This window comes from Gekko japonicus, unplaced genomic scaffold (genome assembly GCF_001447785.1).
Source record: "Gekko japonicus isolate JY-2015 unplaced genomic scaffold, Gekko_japonicus_V1.1 scaffold876, whole genome shotgun sequence".
Lineage (NCBI taxonomy): Eukaryota > Metazoa > Chordata > Lepidosauria > Squamata > Gekkonidae > Gekko > Gekko japonicus.
The window spans coordinates 391,110-413,036 of NW_015176475.1; the positions used below are offsets into that span (position 1 = coordinate 391,110).

General features: G+C 42.1%; 1 protein-coding gene across 1 annotated transcript in view; it reads left to right on the top strand.

Annotated features, from left to right (window-relative positions):
- LOC107123851 (uncharacterized protein C16orf45 homolog) overlaps positions 1 to 21,927 on the top strand; it is a 45,760-nt gene that overhangs the window by 11,574 nt on the left and 12,259 nt on the right. Inside the window, exon 3 of the mRNA XM_015427194.1 lies at positions 16,121 to 16,194. Within this exon, the coding sequence (XP_015282680.1) occupies positions 16,121 to 16,194 (74 nt within the window). The remainder of the gene's footprint in view (positions 1 to 16,120; positions 16,195 to 21,927) is intronic.

The following is a 21,927-nucleotide window of genomic DNA, read 5'->3' on the forward strand; positions in this document are numbered from 1 at the left end:
CAGCTCTGGTATTCATTCCAATGGTTTTTCCTATCCCTATTTTGGCACGAAGCAAGGCCTGAGGTTTTAGTTAGTTTGTTTTGTTTTGCTAAAAAGCTGGTTGGAGTAGGGCCGCTGTGGTTTAGCTGGCCTAAATAACTAAACAGCATGAGAAAGAAAAGGGAAATAAGTGGTGTTTTCCCCCAATTCATTGAACACTGTCTGTGGCCCCAAGAGGGAAATGTTTTGGTATCAGCTTTCAGTAGTTTTCATTCCTGTAGCCCTTATTTCATCAACTATGGGTCTCCCTGGTTTCTCTATTAGTTTTAATTCAAAAGTTCAGGTTGGAATGGCTGAGGACATAGAAAAGGCTTTTCCTAGATCTGTCTTAGGCTGCCTACCCCGCACTAGTTTAGCTGTCAGAGGTTCTGGCATCTCCCAAGCAAAGGAATGTGTGGGCTGGCGTCTGCTCTCTTCAGAGTCGTTAAGACTTCCACCAGATCCTTGGTGTTGGTGTTGTTCCCAGTGTAGAGGCTTGCTAGCTGTTAATTGCCTTTTTTCTGGGTATGTCTTAAGCAACATTTGATGCCTAATAAATTCTTCCACACAGCCACCCACACTGGTGACTCCTGATTGACCCCATGTGAATCTCCTTCCTGACACATGCATCTCCTTCAAAGCAGCTTAGCCTAGTCTTGTCCTCCCACCTAAGGAACAACTATACAGTAATACATCTCCTCCCTCAACAGTCTGAAGTTTCCCCAAGACAGGAAGTTTCTTTTATTCAGGCTGTTCTGTAAATAACTTCACAAGAGATGTATAGTTAAATTGTGACAGGCTTCTTCCTTAGACTTCTCCCTCAGACAGCCATTTTACTGCTGGTTGCTCAGCTGGGTTGCCAAGTGTGTCTTCACTGGGAGCGGGGGGCTCCCGGCTGGCGTCTTGTGCGTGCGCGCGTGCGCACCACACGCACATCACCCGGAAGTGACGGGAGGACGCCAGGCATGCTGGGGGCGGGGCCACGGTCATACAAGGGAAAACCATAGAGCTTTCCCTTGTATGGCCATGGCCCCGCCCCCAGCATGCCCGGAGTGCCCACCTTTCTGGTGATGCACATGCAGGGGTGGGGTTCCCCCCGGGGCCTGATTCCACGGCGTCGGAAATCGGGCCTCCAAAGTGGGGGGTTACCCGCCACCCACCCCCACTTGGCAGCCCTGTTGCTCAGGCAGCCGCATGTCTCCCAGGCATCTCTTGGGGCCCTATAAATGATGTTCTATTGGTATTTTAAAGTTCTGAAATGTACTTATTCTTCACCAGTGCCCATTTGGTTGCTTGCATAAAATAGTGCTCACACCTTCCATCCGAGTTGCCTACCACCCTTCCAAATATTTGGCTATGACCTGTGCATGCACACACTTGCGCACTCACTGCCATCTCTGCCTCCATGCAAGAGCAGCTAATCCTCAGTGCCTCCTCACTCCCACAGCCCCCCTTTAAAAACAGCACACCAAGCTCCACATGCCTTTTTGGGGTTCTTGAACTCTCACAAAATTCTTCCCACTTATGAGAGTTTGGTGATCATTTGAGTTGACTGTGCAGTCACAATAATTGGTAGGATGGCCAGAGTAACCAAAATGATGGCCAAGCTCTTTGCATAAAATCACTGACATTTTGTTTTCAGTGATTAATGATTTAAACATTAGTGAACAGATCCCACCCTCTCAGAAGGAGACCTGTGGAGCAGTTATTTTGAAACAAACAAAGGACAAGGGGGAAACAAACTCAACCTGAAATACGCAGAGAATCCTACAAGGGTCAAGCTACAGCAAATAGTTATATCAAAATAAATATTTATTATAAGGTGTGCACAAAAATGTAATTAAAAACATAGGGCCTGGATATCAGGCTACATTAAGAATCATCTAGAACAAGCTTTATGTAAATTGTAAAATTTCCCATACAAAGTTGATGAAAATGTCAAATGACCAACATAAGACTAGACGTGTTTTGGCCATAAAGGCCTTCCTAAGTGGTCATTAATATATAACATAGTACTTAAAAACACATCCAGAAAATAAATCAATCCTCCCCCCCCCTCTTCTTTCCCTCCCTATTTTGGGAGCAGGATTACATACCACATGGGAGGTATTGCATCCAGTGTTCCCTCTAAGCTGTGGGGTCTTGTGAGCAAAAATCCTACTTTATGAGCTACTGGCATTAAACTTGTGAGCGAGTGATTTGGCTACTGCATATATTAATTTGTTCTGGAGCCATCCTTCCTGAGTTGAGACAAAAATGTGTGAGCCAGGGGCTAATAAACTGTGAGCTAGCTCACACTAACTCAGCTTAGAGGGAACACTGATTGCATCATTCTTTCTTTCCATCATACAGCTAAACCTATTACGACAAATGTGCTTTATACCAGGTTAGTTGGCATTTGCTTTTCTGAGGTTTAAATGCTCATTTGTATATTTATAAAACTTAACTCATTTATAATTTTTGCTTTATAGATTATTATATCAATGAAGATTTATGTGTGAGTACAGTTACCATGTGAAAGGATCCATGGTCTGCCTTATAAGCGTACATCAAACCACACTCTATATGAGGTAGAAATATTTTTTACTGAATTTTCCTCAAATCCCACCCCCAGCACAGCATTTATAATGCTTATTTCTATTATAACAATTTGGCTTTTTTTTTCTTTTCTCTTCCCTTTGTATTTCCAGATAATAACACCTAGTCAGGATTGATTTATTTTTTGGGTGTGTTTCTAAGTACTATGTTATGTATTAATGACCACTGAGGAAGGCCTTTGTGGATGAAACATGTATGGTCTTGTGTTGGTCATTTGACATTTTCATCAACTTTGTATGGGAAGTTATTACTATGTAAAGCTTGTTCTAGATGATTCTTAATGTAGCCTGATATTCAGGCCCTATTTTTGGGTATACCTTATAATAAATATTTCTTTTGATATAATTTCATTTGCTGCAGCCTGACCCTTGTAGTATTCACAGTTATTTTGAAGCCAGAGTGAGATCCATCTTCTTGCAGCTCATATAGGCCTTTAAAATTAAGTTGTAGACATCTGTGATAGCAGGCCTTAAAAGGGTAATTCCATATTATATACATAAACATTGGTCAATCAGGTTTAATAGAGGGTAGGTCTTTGTCTCATTATTAAGAAATTAGCTTCTTTACTTATCAGCTTCTTTAGTTGACTTAGTACTGAATCAAAATGAAAGCGTAGCTATTTTGTTTATTCCCAAAAGGCATTTGATTGTGTTAATTGGAATTACTGGTGACATGTTCTGGACTGGTTGAACTTGCAACAGTAGTCCTGTACTTATGACCCCTCCACAACATGTGGAGAGGAAGAGCAGACATATAACATCTGAAGAAATGAGTTCTGACTCTCAAACGCTCATGCTGGAATAAATGTTGTTAGTCTTTAAGATGCAACTGAACTTCTGTTTTATTTTGCTATATAGGCTAACATTGGCTACTCTTTTGAAATGAGCATGCTGGCCTCACCTACTGTGTCCATGTGATTGCCTGCTCATCAACAATGTGCCTAACATGGAGGAAACATGCATGCATACCCTCTCCTTCTGGTGGTCAGAGATGGTTTCTGAATATTCTAGAGTCCTTTAAGATGGTGGCTCTGCTTTCCTTTCTACCATTTACTCCACTTAGAATTTGCCTCAGTTGGATCACTTTCCACAAAACAGAAACACTAAGAGTGCTAGAACTTTATTTGGGTCTATCTGGTGAGCTTGTTCACAAGCAGGAGTACAAAGAGATATCACAAGTCTCTGCTGTGGTAAGAATGAGAGCCCATAGTAGAAGCTGCCTAGCCTTATTGCTGAAATCTCTGCTACAGAAGTCTAGCCAGCAGCTATAAGACTGATCAGCCAATAAGAAGAGAAGAGAGAAGAGGAGAAGAGATTGGATTTATACCCCGCCCTTCACTACCCAAAGGTGTCTCAGAGCGGCTTACAAACTCCTTTCCCTTCCCCTCACCACAACAGACACCCTGTGAGGTGGGTGGGGCTGAGAGAGCTCTTTCCAGAGCTGTCCTTGAGAGAATAGCTCGTCAGAACTACAGCTTGCCCAAGGTCATCCAGCCAGGTGCAAGTGGAGGAGTGGGGAATCAAACCCGGTTCTCCCAGATTAGAGTCCGTGCACTTAACCACTACACCAAACTGGCTCTTTTAGTTCAACAAAGAGGTGCATTAGAGAAAGAGTATTTCCAGAAGAAACATTTCTGGAATGTGTCATTTGTGAGCATAGTTAATACAACATAAAAAGCAGGTGAGAGCATATTTTAGAAATGATGTGCATTTTAGCTAACACATGCTTTACTTTAAAATGAAATAGTCTTTCAAAGAGTGGGAAATAGTGCTGTAGTGTTATAGATTCCTAATGATATAATAATGCCTAACAGTGCAATCCTATGTAGGGGTAATCCAGTAATTCTGCATAGGATTGTACTGTCAAAGCCTGAAGATCAAACATTGTGCCAGGTCAGCCATATTCCCAGGAAATGTCATAGGAGAGGACCATGGTCAGCTCCCCAGCAGGTATCTGGGATATAATAAAATAAACCATGGGTTTTTTTTAAATAGTACTACACCCATCAGTGTGAAGGATCCAGAAACACAATATATTGTCTTGAATCTACCATAGTAGGATTTCTGCCCACAGAGCATGGCTATCTAGCATGTGCTCATGACACTTGTATGCATGTCCCATAAAATATTTGTAACTATAATGGATATGCTAATAGGGAGAACACTTTTTCACAGTGGAAAAATTGCTATTTCAGGGCTGCAAATCATACAATCCCTGCAAAACAAGTTCAGCCTGCAGAAACGATGTTTGCATCTTACATGGCATCAGATTAACAACTACAGAATCACTGAATGTTTATATATATATGTGGGGGGAAGCAACAATATGAAGTGACAGATATTTGTCACTGCAAAATAACATCTTAGTTTGCAAGGCTATTTACAGAAATCAATTTTCTTCCCAAATTCCAGATTGGGTTCACAGGCTGCCAGTTGACTATCTCTATATTTTGCCAAGAAGAACACTAGAATAAAGTGTATACACTCTGATTCCTCCTGGGAAACTCCTGAAAAAAAGAAGTATGTTTCTAACCTTGATGGCTACAAGGGAGGGGGATCCCTTATGTTACAGTGAGCATAGTAGCTATCAAATATTTACTAATGAAATAGTATCTAGACTGTATTTTCAGTCACCAGTGTTCATCACAGTTTTTTGCCCCCCCCAGGCAAAATATCGAGACAGACAACGGTTTGGAAGTAAACAAGGGCCACTATTAACTATTTAATAAAACATTGCAGCAAGGGACCAGCTAAGTGATCACAGAACAGGCAAGGCAGGTGTCAGTCCCCTGACCAACCACCTTGCCCTTTTCTCGGGTGGGTCACCCAGCTCCGGTCTTGAGCCATCGGTCTGGATCATGACCGGCAGCCCAGCAAACTGGTCGCCACCTAGGAGCACCTACCCATGACACCTTCCAACTTGCAGAGAGGAGCATACCCTAAGAGGTTCCCAGAGGAGGTGATCACCGTTCCCCACCCTGGACCTTAGAAATCCGAAGGCAGTTCCTGATGACCCCCTGTTCCCTAATGGGGAAAATGCTGTAAGGTGCTCACCGGTTCTGGTTTCTTGCCTGCACCAACCTGCCAAGTGACCAACCTATTTATGTGTCGACCACCACAACCAACTATCCAAACCACTGCTCTCAATGCAAGGTAGGCAAAAGCACCTCCAACCATTAAGCCAATACTGGGTAGAAGCGAAAAATTCCTACCTGGCCCCAATAGGCAACCAGCCGCAGCCTACACTAAAAACAGGGTGGGAGGGCGGGTGAGCACATCAGAGCAACTGCCAAATCAGAGCAAACTGCCAGGAGTGGAGCCCGGCCATTTATTCAGGCCAGCTCCACCCCCTGCCTGGGTCCTGACTCCAGGCGTCAGGCTCTGTTGCTGCCTGTCTTCCTCGGAGAGGCAAATCAGCCCCCTGGCGACCAGCGGCGTTGCTGGGTCACTGGGAGCTTTGTTGCCCCCCCAGGCAGAATAACGAGATAGACAACAGTTTGGAAGTAAACAAGGGCCACTTTATTAACTATTTAATATCACATTGCGGCAAGGGACCAGCTAAGTGAGCACGGAACAGGCAAGGCAGGTGTCACTCCGCTGACCAACCTCCTTGCCCTTTTCTCAGGCGGGTCACCCAGCTCCGGTCTTGAGCCATCAGTCTGGATCATGACCAGCAGCCCAGCAAACTGGTCGCCACCTAGGAGCGCCTACCCATGAAGCCTTCCAACTTGCAGAGAGGAGTATATCCTAAGAGGTTCCCAGAGGAGGTGATCACCATTCCCCACCCTGGACCTTAGAAATCCGAAGGCAGTTCCTGATGACCCCCTGTTCCCTAATGGGGAGAATGCCGTAAGGTGCTCACCGGTTCTGGTTTCTTGCCCCCACCAACCTGCCATAGCCAAGATCAGGCCTCTGCTTTGGTCTTAGCTCCCACTAAAAGGCCAAGGCTGAGCGAATCCCTCTCTAGTGTCCCTACAGACCGTGGCAGAATGGGCCCAACCACCACGCGTGTCTTGCCACCACCACAGAGATCTATGCCAGAGCCCTGATTGCTTTGCCGCCCTGCAGCCGCTGATCCAACCGCGCCACAAGAACAAGCCACTGCCACTTTTTACAGGCTCCAAAAAGCCTGCCCAGCTCTCCTCGTGTGCCTCCGCCGAGCACTGGCCACTCAGCATCCGCGTCTCCACCATCGCCATCGGGTTCCCGCTGCCCTCGAAGACGCCGTTGCCAATGTTTCAGCCCAAAAGCCCCAATAAAGATAGCAGCTCAATCTTCATGCTCCATTCACCCGAGCTCATTGGAGCAACTGCCAAATGGTGGGAGTGGAGCCCAGCTGTTTATTCAGGCCGGCTCCGCCCCCTGCCTGGGTCCTGACTCCAGGCATCTGGCTCTGTTGCTGCCTGTCTTCCTCGGAGCGGCAAATCAGCCCCCAGCGACCAGCAGCATTGCAGGGTCACCGGGAGCTTTGTTAACAATGGACTGAGCTGTGCTATGCGGATTAATTAGCATACCAAAAGACCTGAGAGAAATAGAAAAATCCAGAAAACAGCATTCACCAAGAAAGTTACATAACATAATGTGATCAGATGCATTTTCTGACATATCTAGTCCAGGCACATTATGCACTGAGTGCTTATTTTATTTGCAGAGATTATGCTATAGCAGATACTAGCAGGGAAATCAACACATAAACGGCTAATTCAAATGCAAACCACAAATAGGTTAATGTACTCTGCATTTACCATCAAATCACAGAACACTTGCCCCAACATGTGGCTCTTGGCATCATAGATACAATTAGGATTCCAACCACCTATCTTGTGACAGAACAGAAGTTATGCTGTATTAACAACAGGAACACTGTATCCTTGATAGTCACCTGATGCCATATTTACATACAATTTCTTGGAAGCCAACTATAATACCAATCCCATTTCATGCAATCCACAAGGATTGCTGGTCATAAATAGTATCTAGCACCACCATGGGCTAACATACACATGTGCTCCCATCAGCCTTGAGTTGGAATTATTTTTCTAGTCTCTGATGTTTCTGGAATGGGATTTGTAGTTACAGATGGCTTCCCAGGAACTTCTTGTTACCTGGAAATTTACCTCAACTGCACTACAGCTGGTTTGAAAAGTATCCTCTGAACTATTATCAGATGCGTCCTTATCTAGGTGACTTAATTTAATGGAACCTAATCCCTGAACTCTTTGCACTATTTCCCTGTTTCAGCCAGGGATTCTGGCAGCTTTGCAGAAACACTGTGATTGACATTTGAACTTTGCTCATTTGCAGCATCCGTTTTGTGACAAATTGAGCATAAGACCACCTCACCAATTTACTCACAATTCAAAATGAACAGCATTTTTAGGAGCTTTCCAACTGCGCAGTGGCAGAATTCACCATGGCAGCTGGACTGGTAGCCTTTACTGACCCCTACTCACCATTCACCAGCTTGACTGGATCCCTTATATCTCAGGGTCATCACTGGGTAAGGGCAGGTCACACATCCTTTAAAATCCACTACATCATGGTGTATGTCCTGCTTTTGCATCTCCAGGATGGGTTGCATTCATCAACTGACAGTATTCTTTGTGGTGGCACATGCTCAGGACTATTACCAGGTGTCAGTGCAGGAGTACATACATCAAGGTATACAAAGAAACACAAACAGCTTTGCAAATCAGGCTAAACTGGCAAGACTGGAACACTACAGAAACAAGGCGTTCCCCACATTCTACCCCAGTAGGATCAAGGCAACCAGCTGGCAGACAGGTTTCCAAGATTCCCCTCTCCTGCTAGAACACAGTTTGCTGCAAAGCAGTATATTTTAGCCTTTGAGTGGGTAAGCAGCTATTGTCTTGTAGGGTTCCTCTAGTGACCAAGAGAAATTATTTATAGAAAGGCATAATCTTTGGCATTATTCATCCAGAAGCTGATCTTTTTTTTCCCTTTTCCCTTTTAAGGCCAACAAAGTTTTATTCAAGGTGTGAGCTTTTATTAATTTATAATTTTTTATTTTATTTTGTAAAGGCATTCAACAATTACAGAATGATCAACCATATCATTGTCAAATAGCATACATAATACATATAAGGTTTTTTATATATAATACTTAAGCATAAAGTTACAACTAAGTATACTGTTTTGAGGTAAATATAAAACACAATCAAAAATTGATGTAACTGAAATAACTCTAAAAGAAGTATGCCCGATCAGTTTTAACAGTTCTCACATTACCTAGAATTAGGTCTAGTGTACTAAGTTTTAAGACTTTGTTCTATAAACTGTTAGGAGCATTATCTGACAATATGAAGCACCATGTCTAAGGAGCGCTAGTTACTGTAGGTTAGAATACATTCAAAATTGGCCACAATTTTTAAAACGAAGTGGATCTATGTCTTCCTTCATGTGATGCAGAGTTGCTGGAGGTATATACCATTTCAGAAAAGTTTTAATAGTCTGAAAACGGATATCAAAAATCCCTGAAGAAAGGTTTGGAGAGGTCCATATACGATCACAGTCTTCTTCTTTTAGTCAATTATCACAATCTCGGTTCCATAGATTTTGTTACTTAAGTGGTTTTCTTTCGTCCAATGCATTCAGAAGTTTGTATATTTTAGAGAGTAAACCGGGTGTGTGTGACTATTTTTTCCAGGAGTTTTTCAAAGCTTGTTTGTGGTGTAGTCATTGCTTCTGCAATATGCGAAGATTCCATCATGTGTTTAATCTATAAATATTGGAACCTCCTAATGTTCTTTCCTATTTTCTCTTCTAGTTGTGCCTTTTCCAGAAATTTCTTCTTATGTTTTAAGTCAGTGATACGTATAACTCCAACATTTCTCCAGGCATTGTATAATGCATCTTCTTAACCAGGTGGGAACCACGTTTGGTTTAGAAATGGGGACTGCAGGGAGGTCTGGGGGGCCAGTTAGTCCTTGTATTTGTACCATATATTAAGGGGATTTCTTAAGTATTTATGATCTTGTTTGTGCAGCGATTTTGCCAAGGATGGGTTGCAGAAAGTGTCCAGTAAAGTAAGAAGGAATAGGTAGTGAATTTCAATTTGGACCCATTCCAGTTGTGGTGATGAAAGGGCATGAAGTAGAGCAGCTAGATTGGAGGCTTCATAATACGTTCTGAGATTAGGTAGATCAAGTCCTCCTCGTTGTGATGTTCTTCGTAATGTAGCTAAATTGACCCGAGGTTTCTTGTACCCCCATAAGAGTTGGTTTATGCTTTTTTTGCCATAATTTCAGTTCCCAGAGTGGGATTTCTATTGGACAGAAAGAGATATTTGGGAAGTATAAAGCTTTTTATAAGGGCTATACGATCTGGCCAGGAAGGGTTTAAAGAATTCCACTTATTCATTTGTGATGTAGTTTCTGTATGGATCCATTTAAAGTTGTGATCTAGTAACTTTGAGATATCTTTTAGGATATAGACCCCCAGATGTCGCCAAGACGTTTTTGTCCAGTTGAACGGAAATGCTTTTTTAATTGTGAGTCCAGTATGATGTTCCAAGTTAATAGGATAAATTTATGACTTTTTCTGACTAAATTTAAGTCCAGAGATGCAGGTAAATTCAGAGGTAATTCTTTGCACATTATGAAGAGATGAAATTGGGTCCGTTAAGTAGAGAGTAAGGTCATCTGTGTACAGACCATCTTGTGTGTTCTAGATCTTGCATTGATGCGTTTAATATTCGGGTTTTTCCGGATAGCTTCTGCCAATCGCTCTATGGCCAAAACAAACAGGAGAGGTGATAGAAGGCAACCTTGTCTGGTTCCCCTTTGTAAATGGATTTAGTGAGAGAATTTACTGTTAACCAGTAACCATGCTGTACGGTTGAAATAAAGCGCATGAATAGCTGTCTGAAATTTCCGAAGTTCATCCATTGCAATACAGTCTTAAGATATGGAATTTCAATGCTGTCAAATGCCTTTTCAGCATTAAGTGATAAAATTAAAGATTCTGTGTGCAAAGATTTACAATGCTCTATTAAGTTTAAGGATCGACGGATAGTATCTCTTGCGTTTCTTAGGTAGACAAATCCAGATTGGTCGTGATTAATGTAATGTGGAAGTAAGAGCCTCAACCTGTTGGCAAGAATTTTGGTAAAAATCTTTGCATCTACAATGAGGAGGGAGATAGTTTGGAAGAATGCCGGATCAGAGTGGTCTTTGTTAGGTTTGGGGATCAGAGTCAGAATGGCTTCAGACCAAATGGGAGACATTTGACCTGATTCTAGGACAGTATTACATAAATTTCAGAGAGGTTCTGCCAATTCTGCTTTGAAAACCTTGTAATATTCTGTAGTGAATTCATCATTGCCTGGAGCCATTGAAGACTTTAGTGGACTGATAGAATCCTTTGCTTCTTTTGTGGTGATAGGGGAATCCAAAAATTTTCTATGATCCACTGTTACTGATTTTAATAAATTATTAGTTGACAAATATTCCATGATTTTTGTCAGATCTGGATTAGTAGTGGAGTAGAGATTTGAATAGTAATCCGATAAGATCTGGAGTATTTTTCTTGTGTCTCTGTGTTGCTGTTCAATCGAGTCTTTCAGGTAATAGATATGTCAAGAAGATTTCTGTTCCTTTACTCTCCAAGCGAAAAGTTTCAGTGATTTGGCAGATTTCTTCCAAAATTGTTATTTTAAGTATAGTAGGTTTAGTTTAATGGCTGTGGTTTTGGTTGCTTCTAAGATTTTCTGCTCTGCTTGAAGTTTTTTGTAAATGTGAGGATTTCCGGAACTTTTATGCAACTCTAAGCATTCAATATTTTCTTTTTCTGTTCTTTGTGTTGCTTCAGGTGTGTGACAAGGGATATCACTTGGCCTCTGATTACTGCTTTTAGTGCATCCCATTGGATTGCAGGGGAAACTTCACAATTTTCATTATCTTTGAAGAAATTTTTAATTCTTTGAAGGATCTTTTCTCTGTGGCTTTCCAATAATAAAAAAGAAGAGTTAAATGTCTACCTTTTATCTTTTGGTGTTTGGTCAAATCCTTTGAAAATGCAATGAACTGGAGAGTGGTCCGACCAGATTTTAATCCCAATAAAGGCTTCAGTTGCTTGAGATAGTAAGGCTTGAGAAACTAAGATATAGTCAATTCTGGAATACGATCCAAATCTAGGGGAGTAATATGTGTAATCACAAGTATTTTGATTAAGAGATCATTAAGATATTACGTTTGAGTAAATGATGTACTTCTGTTTCAGGAGCAGTAGAGTTCTAGTTTGATGAGTTGAAGTGTGATTTGTCCAAATGCTTATTGAGTATGTAATTTAAGTCACCACCTAGAATGATTTCACCTGATTTAAAGGATTGTAATTCCTGTAAAGTTTGTTTCAGGGACTGAATTTGAGATGAGTTCGGAGCATATATTGACCCCAGGGTGATTAAGTGTCCCTCTAGTTTTTCTTTTATGAAGATATACCATCCATGAGGATCTTGTAGAGTGTCTATATGTTTGAACCTCAGAGGTTTCGCCAAAAGAATTGCCACCCCACGAGATTTTGAATTACCTGGCACACAATACTGTTTGTTGTACCAAGAGGACTTTAAGAGTGGTAAATCTAGTGACCTTATGTGTGTCTCCTGAATAAAAAGTATATCCGGTTTGGTTTTTTGTATTTGTGTTGTGTTGTGATTCTCTTATGTTTATAGTTATTGTACAGACCACGTACATTAAACGACATTACTTTTATAGGTGGCATGTTGTTAAAAAAGGATTTTTTTTACTATACTAAAAAGTACTATTATATTTTAATATGGTTAAACCAGATGTCTGTCCAAAGCTAGAACAAAAGAAACAGTAACTTTAAAATTACTATAGTACTGAACTTTAATTTTTCTAAATTCTGCACTGTATTTTATAAACAATAAACAAATTGGTATTTAGTTGTATTCCCTTTATATAATTATTTTAATTAATTAAACACTTAAGAAATTTATTTAACCAGTTCTCTTAAAAATGCCAAATTATTTGTAAGTCAGTGCTCCACAAAAATTTGCTATGTCACTTTATTACTTTGAATAGATTAAGAAATAAATGATGTTAAACAAAAAAAATTTAAACTGTAAATAGCAGACCAATAGATTATCAGACTATTAGATAATAAATGCTGTAATCTCTGTAGAGTAGAAGGGTTAAAAATAAATTAATTCAAATTGGTTCAAAATGAATCAATATAGCAATTAATAATATGATCAATAGTACAATTAATTACAATCAATCAAACAGACAATCAAACAAGTAATTAATCAATTGAACAAACAATCAACCACCCCTTTAGTGTATAAAATTCATAGTTTAGGGAAAGCAGCCACACATTACTATTATCAGAGGGTAAATACTAATCAATAAGATACAACAATATAGCTAAGAACTAAGTATAACTATAAAACAGTCTTAACATAAGATTAGACATCTTTTCCTGCTATTGCAAAGAACTAAGAATTAACGCACTGGGATTTTTGTCAGTTTTTCAGGAAACTTAGCTGGTGGGAATTTTCTTTTATATGATTTCAGTTCCAAATCTATGGGATCTTCAAGGTGCAGTGCTTGCAGCAGAGATTGGCCACTGTCTTCATCTTGAGCTCTAAGTTGGCATCCATGATTTATCACTAGAAGCTTTCCTTGTGCAGTCCAGTTGTATTTCTATCCAGCCTCTCGTAGTTTTAGAGTAATTGGCTTTAAGATTTTCCGGAGCTGAAGAGCGCCTTGGGGTATATCTGGCAAAACTGTGACATTAATGTCTCTAAATGTGAGGTGACCTTTTTGTTTAGCAAGGTGTAAGATAGATGTACGCACCCTGAGATCTGCCAAGGTTATCACAACATCTCTAGGGAATTTCCTATTAGGGACATTTGGAGGGCCCTGTCTGAAAGCTTTAGAAATCACAAGAAACACGTATTTCTCACCTCCTAACTCTGCAGCAATTAAGTTTCCCATGAAGCATGTAAGGTCAGTATTTTCTTCAATACCTTCCAGCAGACCGTGAAATTTAAGATTATTTTGACGTTGTGCCATTTCTACGTAGGAAATACGATCTCTCAGTGCCTGTGTCTCTCCTTGAAGCATCCTAGTTTCCTCTTGAATAGTCTGTGCTAGTGTGAAAGCCATTTCAGTTTTTTTCGCTGTCTGTGTCAGCGTAACAGCTATTTCTGTCAGATGGTCATTTAAAGGGCTAAGCATTCCTGCCATTTTTTCAGTTAAAGAGTTTAAAATAGTAGCTTCCATTGATTGGAAGGACGCTTGTAATGAAGCTTGTAAGGTTTTTGGCACCAGACAGTCTAAGGAAGCTTCATTAGGCGTGGTTAAACCTCTGGTCACCATTTTGTCTTTTGGTAAGTCCTTTGAGTCCCTTCTAGTTGTGTTATTTTCAGAAAACAGGAAAATAATGGTAAATTGTCTTATTCTTACCCTTAGGGGATTTTACTTTTGTTCTGCCTGATTTCCCATCAGTTGGGTCACATATTTATAGGCATCTAAAACGTTTACTATGTGAGGGAAAATTTCAGGGCAGGAGACCGCGGTTTAGGTGACTACCATTTTCTGGATAAAGAATTAGAGAAGAAAGAAAGCAATCCTAAGAAGGTGTACACAAAAACAAGTCCCATTTTATTCTGTGGGACTTACTCCCAGGATAGTGTGCTTAGGGCTACAGACTACAATTGGTTGAATTCAAGTGTCATTTCTTAAACCTTGCTGGAACCAATGTTCCCTCTAAGCTCCACAGTGCTGTGAGCAGACATTCTACCTCATGAGTGAAAAAAGCTAGTAGCATTAAAGTTGTCAGCAAGTCTACATTTGACTATTCCATAAATTATTTTTAGAAGATTATTTCCACAACCTTGTAAAAATTTCAGAATGAATTCTTTCAAACTATATTTAAACTATATTTTAAGAATAATTTAAACATTATAAGAGAAAACAGACTCAAGTCAAATTTCAACTTGGGGGGGGGGGGGACTCTTGCAGTCTATTTTGGGTTTTTTAGTGAAATATGACAATCAGCATTACAGGTCAAATATAACAGAGGTGGAACAATTACTGTCAGAACCCTGCCTAACCTAACAAACAGGAAGTTGCTTAAATGTTATCAACCTACCCAATAAGTACCCAAACTACTTATTTATTCCAATATTTATATCCCACTTTTCCCTATGACTCAAGGGAGCTTACAAATCATACTGAAAAGCATAATAGGGGTTTGCAAAAAAAACAAAAACCACCCAACACTTTTTTTTTCCTGGCTCAATTATAGCCTATGGGGACCATTATAGTCAATGGGACCCAAAGGATATAATGGAGAATTGATCCAGGGGTATCTGGGGCTCAGTTTTTTTTTAAAGTTAAAGACACAAAATTTGCAGCATACCTGCTAGTGCCTATCCTCGAAAAACCTCCCAAGTTTCAAAAAGTTTGGACCAGGGGAACCAATTCTATGGGCCCCAGAAGGAGGTGACCCCATCCTCCATTGTTTCCTATGAAACTTGGTTGCGAGCAGAGCAGAAATCCTCTAAGCTTGCCTCTGAAATTTTGTGTGTCAGCATCCCCTAGCACAGCTTAGAGGGAACTGTGGCTGGAACCCTGCTGTGATGCAACTGCACCCTCATTCCACCTAGGAGTTAAACTGAATATTAGAAGACCCAATCAGGCTAAGTGGGTGTACCTAGCTTAGGTCCTTATCTCTCCCAAGGACGGGCATTTGAACATGTTAAGTAGGAGTCATTTTTGAAAACCAGGCCTGGCTATGATAAAAGGATGGGAGAGGGAAAGAAGAAGAAGGTGTGAATGCTTTCTGGAAGATTCCTAAGGGGGAAGAATATAATTCATTGTAGCGTATCATCTGATGCTATAGGCCAGACTTTATAATTGGGTGTGGGGATTTAGGCTGGTATCTTTTTGTTTTATCTCTCTCCAGCTTTCTTTGTGCTAACCTACCTGACATGCATTGTGCCATAATTTAGGCCATTCTACTGCTTGCTGTTGTTGGATTGTTGATAGAAGAGTTATCATCTGTACTACAGGTATTTTATGTATTATACAGTGAATCAGTTTTGTTGTTTGTGTTGCTCTTGGACCTATCAGCAAATGTACTGGAATTCTAATTGTTTTGCTTTCTCTAATTTTTAGAAATAAAACATCTTTCTATTATATCTGGTTGGTTACTGTGTGAGCAAGAATCACTTTGGAACTCATGGGGAGTTTTTCGGTGGTTTTGCCAGGTTTTGGGAAAGATGCTAAGGGTTCCAGGTGTTGGGACTGAGGAAAACATCCCTGTAGGGTGGTTTCAGTCCTCACAACTGCTTTAAAAAAAAAAATCATGGTCATAGCACTTTGAGTGAACAACAGTCTTTTATTTATTAAGGCAGATTGGTTGAAAACAAATCCCAGAATTATGGAACAGGAGGTGCTCGACTGTCCTGCTCGTGTTGTCCCTTGTACACATAGGGCTTTTTTGTTCTGTTTTGGCAGGATGGATGACATGCAGCTGTGTAAAGAAATTAGCCGATTGAAAAAAGAGTTGCAGAAGCTGATTGCAGTACCAGGTAAAGCCAATACTCATAGCTACTCTTCTGAGTGATCAGTATTTAAGACCTTTGTCTTCTGTTGTCAATCCAATTTCAAATCTACTAATTCAATTCTACCAGAACTAAGATCAGAGTCTGCCATTTTTGGAGTCACCTGGCCACAGTCACTGCTTGCCTCCAAATGCCAATAAACCAAGACAGGGCTGAAAAGGAAAGTAAGCCAACAGAAAGATATCCCACATTTTTTCCTGCATCAGACTGTTGGTCTGCATGTTTATATCAGTCAAAACTGAAAACCCACTGGGCCCTCAAATGTGTGGGGTGTGGCTTGAAATATAAGCCCAGATGTAACAGATCTGTCTAAAATCTGCTGTAATGGCAACTATATATTATCATATATGCTTCATTTCTCTGACATGGTTTCCACTTAGGAGGGAGGTGGCCATAATGGAGACCAAAAGCTTTGCAGTAACCAAGGAGACTTTCTCAGAGTGAATGAAATTGATAGCACATGTACCATATTGTCACGAAACAGGTTCCTCAAAGGCTAAGCAGTTTTTTGCTAAATTCAAACAATACTTCAAGCTGAGGCCTAGCTAAAAATCATGAAAGCCCGTCTCTCTGAGAACTTAGGTCAAGCTGCTTGTAGCTTCAAAGAATCAGATAAGGGAGACTGGAGGCAACCCAGGTGCCAGTCAGACCATTAGGCCTCACAATTTCCAGGCAGTACTGGAGATACTGGGGAATGAACCTGGGATCTTCTCAATGCAAACAGGGCCAGCCCACCTGCTAGGCGAGCTAGGCTTTCACCTAGAGCGGGCCCTGGATAGGCCCCCCCACCCCCACCAAAAGCCTAGCATGCTCATTGCTGCCCTCCCAGACCTTCCCTCCCTCCTCTGTAAAACACTGGTTCTGCTGGGCTCTTCCAAGCGAGTCCAGGGCCTGCTCCCCGCGTGGCACCATCTTTGGCTTCTGGCCACCATGCCGAGGGAGGAGGGGAGCGGAGGGAGAAGCGCTGCAGGGGCACCCCACCCCGGAGGGGGAGAGAGAAGAAGGCAGGCAGGCGAGTGGGCGAGGGGCGCCCCTCTGCCCTGCCCACTCAGGCCCGGCATATGGCACCGTCATGGGAGAAGGGCGCCTCGGAGCGTCGGGCTCCAGCCACCACGCTGAGGGAAGGAGGGAGGGGAGTGGAGGGAGGAGGGAGAAGCACTGCGGCAGCGCCCTGCCCCAGAGGAGGAGAGAGAAAAGGCGGGCGGGCGAGGGGCGCCCCTCTGCCCTGCCTGCTTGGGCCGGCAGACGGGACCATCATGGGAGGAGGGCACCTCAGAGAGGGTCTCTTCCTCCACCCGCCAGAAGGTAGCCTCGCCTAGTCTACAAAAAAACCTGGAGCCGGCTCTGCATGTTAGTGAGCCACAGCCCATCCCGAGGGGTCTTCTGTCTGTGTGAAGGTTCTTCTCACAAATTACCTCTATGGGTTTCTATCTTGAAAGTAGAATCTCCTGTCACTCAATAACCCTGCTAAGGACAATATAAAAACCTTTAAAACTGAAACTCAAACTAAGAAGAATCATCATGAAAAGAGAGACATAGGTCAGTGCTAAAGGAGATTCTGAAGGCATAGGTTACAACCTGTGGTCCTCAGTGAACACCATCATCTGAAATGGGCTGTGATGGAAGCTACCATCAGGAAGTGCTTTATCCTGAACTACAGCCTTTTGTGTTAACAATGTTCCTTGGTGCTTGGTTGTGCCCTCCTTTTCCTCATGATTTCATTCAGCATCAGTCCCCTTTTCTTGTACAGGATGGTGCCCCACAATATTGGTTTGCTTCCTCCAGATCCTGACGACAGTGTTTAGTTATTACCTGCAGTCCTTTCTGATTCCTTACACCATCACTGCTACTGCAAATTTCTGAAAAAAATCTGTCTTCAAGACTCTGGAAGACAGTTGCCCTTATAAATGAGGTGGTTGGAAGCAAGAGTTGTGCAACAGTGGAATGAGCTGCCTAGGGAGGCGGTGAGCTCCCCCTCACTTGCAGTCTTTAAGCAGCGGCTGGACAAGCACTTGTCAGAGATACTCTAGGCCAGTGATGGCGAACCTTTTAGAGATCAAGTGCCCAAACTGCGACCCAAAACCCACTTATTTATCGCAAAGTGCCAACATGGCAATTTAACCTGAATACTGAAGTTTTACTTTAGAAAAAACAACTCATACATTAACTTAAGATGATCCAAAGAAAGTAAGGAAAGCAATCCCAAATGCTTTCATCTACTTAAAATTATTTGGCAGAGAATTTGACACTTTAATGATGGTCTGGTGCGATGGCACGCGTGCCCACAGAGAGGGCTCTGAGTGCCACCTCTGGCACCCGTGCCATAGGTTCGCCACCACTGCTCTAGGCTGATCCTGCATTGAGCAGTGGATTCGACTAGATGGCCTGTATGGCCCCTTCCAACTCTGTGATTCTATGATTCATACTCTAAAAACTTTAACACTATATGGCCTAACCAAAGAAGTAAATTGGTTATGTGTTTAACATCGTGTTGATTTTCTGTATATATTTTCTGTTGTTGAGGTTTTCTCCCTTCCCTATATGTCACATGAGGCCTATATAGTACGTCCTTGCCTTGAGTCACTGAAATTTATCAGAACATAATTTTTACTTGGTCCTATATTGATTAATATTAGTTTTGCAATAATTGAGCCTATGTGCAACACTTATGCTTGACTAGTAAAGAAGGCCGATAGGCTGAAACATGTCTGTTTTATTTATTTATTGAATTTGTTAACTGCCCTCCCCAGTGGGACCAGGCTCAGGGCAGTGTATACACAATCAAATAAAACATCAAACAAAACAGTTTAACGTCAGACTAAAATAGATCAGGCTAAAACAGTACATTTAATTAACTATAGATGACACTGCGATCAAGCAAAGAATTAAGGACATTGAACATCAAACTGATATTGCTAGCATACAAAATATTATGAGGGCAAGTATTAAAAATAAGAACATAAGAGAAGCCAATGCTGGATCAGGCCAGTGGTCCATCTAGTCCAACACTCTGTCACACAGTGGCCAAAAATACCAGGTGCCATCATGAGGTCCACCAGTGGGGCCAGAACACTAGAAGCCCTCCCACTGTGCCCCCCCCCCAAGCACCAAGAACAGAGAGCATCACTTGCCCCAGCCTGAGAGTTCCTATCTATACCTTGTGGCTAATAGCCGCTGATGGACTTCTGCTCCATATGCTTATCTAATTCCCTCTTGAAGCTGTCCATGCTTGTAGCCGCCACCACCTCCTGTGGCAGTGCATACAGTTGAGCCAGCAGATTATCTAACATCATTGGAAGAAAAAGGGCTCAGAAGAGCCTTTTCCTTATCTAGATGCTCTGCCCTCCCTTCCGCTGTACTTGATGGGAAATATAAGAACATTCCCTATGCGGAAAGGCTTTGCACCTGCCCACTCAGGGAGATAGAGACTTTAGAACATATATTCTTCAAATGTCCACACTATGAGGTGGCGCGTAGAGAGATTATCACCCCACTGATTGGAAAAAACTAAAATTGAATTTTTTTAAATTCACAAACTTCCCAAGATTACTCATTAAGTAGCCAGGTTTTGTAAGCTGATACTCAGGTCACAGAAATTGTTGAGCGGTTAGATGTAAGTGTAACTTATATACTAGTTTTGGTGCATTTTATTTGGAAGCATTTTATTTTATATTTTAAAATTTTAAATTAGCTTTTAATTTTCTGGAATGCATTGTCTGTTGGTCTAAGGACTGTAATAGAAATAAACTAAACTAATTTCATGCCATGCCCGGAGATCTCCAGCTTTGAGAATGGTATTAATTTCAATTTCGCTTTTATCCGCTCCCAGTCCCTTCGCTGGATTCTCCTCTTCAATTGTTGACTTTTATAAGCGCTCATAAGGCACTTTTCGCTGTCACAATTCAAGCTTTTCTTTTCCTTCACAATCCCCGTTGGATTCATAGCCATACACAGTCCAAATATTAAACAGCCGGCACTCACGTTGACGCAAACGCCCAGACGGAAGTCCCTCCCTTCTCCTCCGGACCACCAATAAGTTTTGATCTCCCAAGTGTAGCGCACTTCTGGGGGTATACCAGGAGAGGGGGTCCCAAAGGTACATAGGTCTCTGGCCATTAAGGGCCTTAAAGGTCAAAACCATAACCTTGAATCTGATCCAGTACTCCACCAGAAGTCAATGCAGCTCACACAGCACCAAATGGATATGTACTGTGCATGGCATCCCTGTAAGGACCCGTGCTGGTGCATTTTGTACCAGTTGGCGTTTCTAGGTCAGCCTCTTAAGGGTAGGCCCATGTAGAGCAAGTTGCTCTAATCTGGAGGTGACCATTGCATGGATTACAGTGGCTACTTCAGGGTGAGACAGGTACAGGGCTAGTTGCCTAGCCTGGTGCAAATGAAAGAATGCCCGTCTGGCAACATTTGTGACCTGGGTCTCCACAGTCACACCCAGACTCCTGATGGCAGGTGCCAGTCTCAGAGGCACACCATCAAGGGCTGGAAGTAGACACCCCACACCTGAATCTCCCTGACCTAGCCACCCAACCTCCATCTTAGAAGGATTCAGTCTCAGCTGACTCTTTTAACCATCCTATCACAGCCTCCAACCCCTCTACCAGACTGTCTGGGATGGAATCTGGCCAGCCGCCCATCAGCAGATAAAGCTGGGTGTCATCAGCATACTGATGACACCTCAGCCCAAACCTTCACACCAGCTGGGCAAGGGGGTACATGTAGATGTTAAATATAATCAGGGACAGGATTGCCCTTGTAATACCCCACATACTAAGGGGTACCTGGGTGATGCCCTCACTCCCTGCGCTACCCTCTGTCCCCAGCCTTGGGAAAATGTAAGACTGTAAGACTACCCCTGAACTCCAATGTCGGTGAGGCAGTGGGTCAAGAGATAGTGATCAACCATATTGAATGCTGCTGTGAGATCCAATAATATCAACAACACCGACCTGCCTTGATCCAGCTGCCTGTGAAGCTCATCCCTGAGGGCAACTAAAGCCATCTCTGTCCCATGGCTAGGGTGGAAGCAGGACTGGAATGGGTTCAGGGCTGATGTCTCATCCAGGAAACTCTGGAGCTGTTCTGCAACTACAATTACCTTGTTCAGAAATGAAAGATTAGAAACTGGGCAATAATTGGAAGGATCAGAAGGATCCAAAGATGGCTTTTTCAAGTGTGGTACGATGTCAGCCTCCTTCTATCCTTCTAGATCAAGACCTCCCCTCCAGATCTAGGAACAGACTGATAATGTCTACAAGGGGACTCTGTATCCTCTCACTACTGGCTTTCACCAGGCATGAGGGTCATGGCTCTAGGGGGCATGTGATCAGCCTAATAGCACCCAGGATCATGTCAACATTGGCTCAGGAAAGCCAGTTGAAGCTGTCAAAAACCAAATCCAAAGATGGCCAAGGGGCCTCCAGTTCTCTTACTGTATCAATGTTGGTGGGGAGGTTGCGACACATAAGATCCTAATTTTGCATATGATACAATTTGAAATTCTTATTGAGTTTATATCTGGGCCTATAATTGTTTTTAAACAAATTTGTAATAAAGACATGTATTATTGATAATTCATAATATTTATGTTCAGTGTTAACTCTTTTTAACATTGGACCCCCTAATTTGTATCTATTTAACCTTTCAGGTTCTTAATTTTTCTGGGTTAAGTTTTTGTTCCCCTTC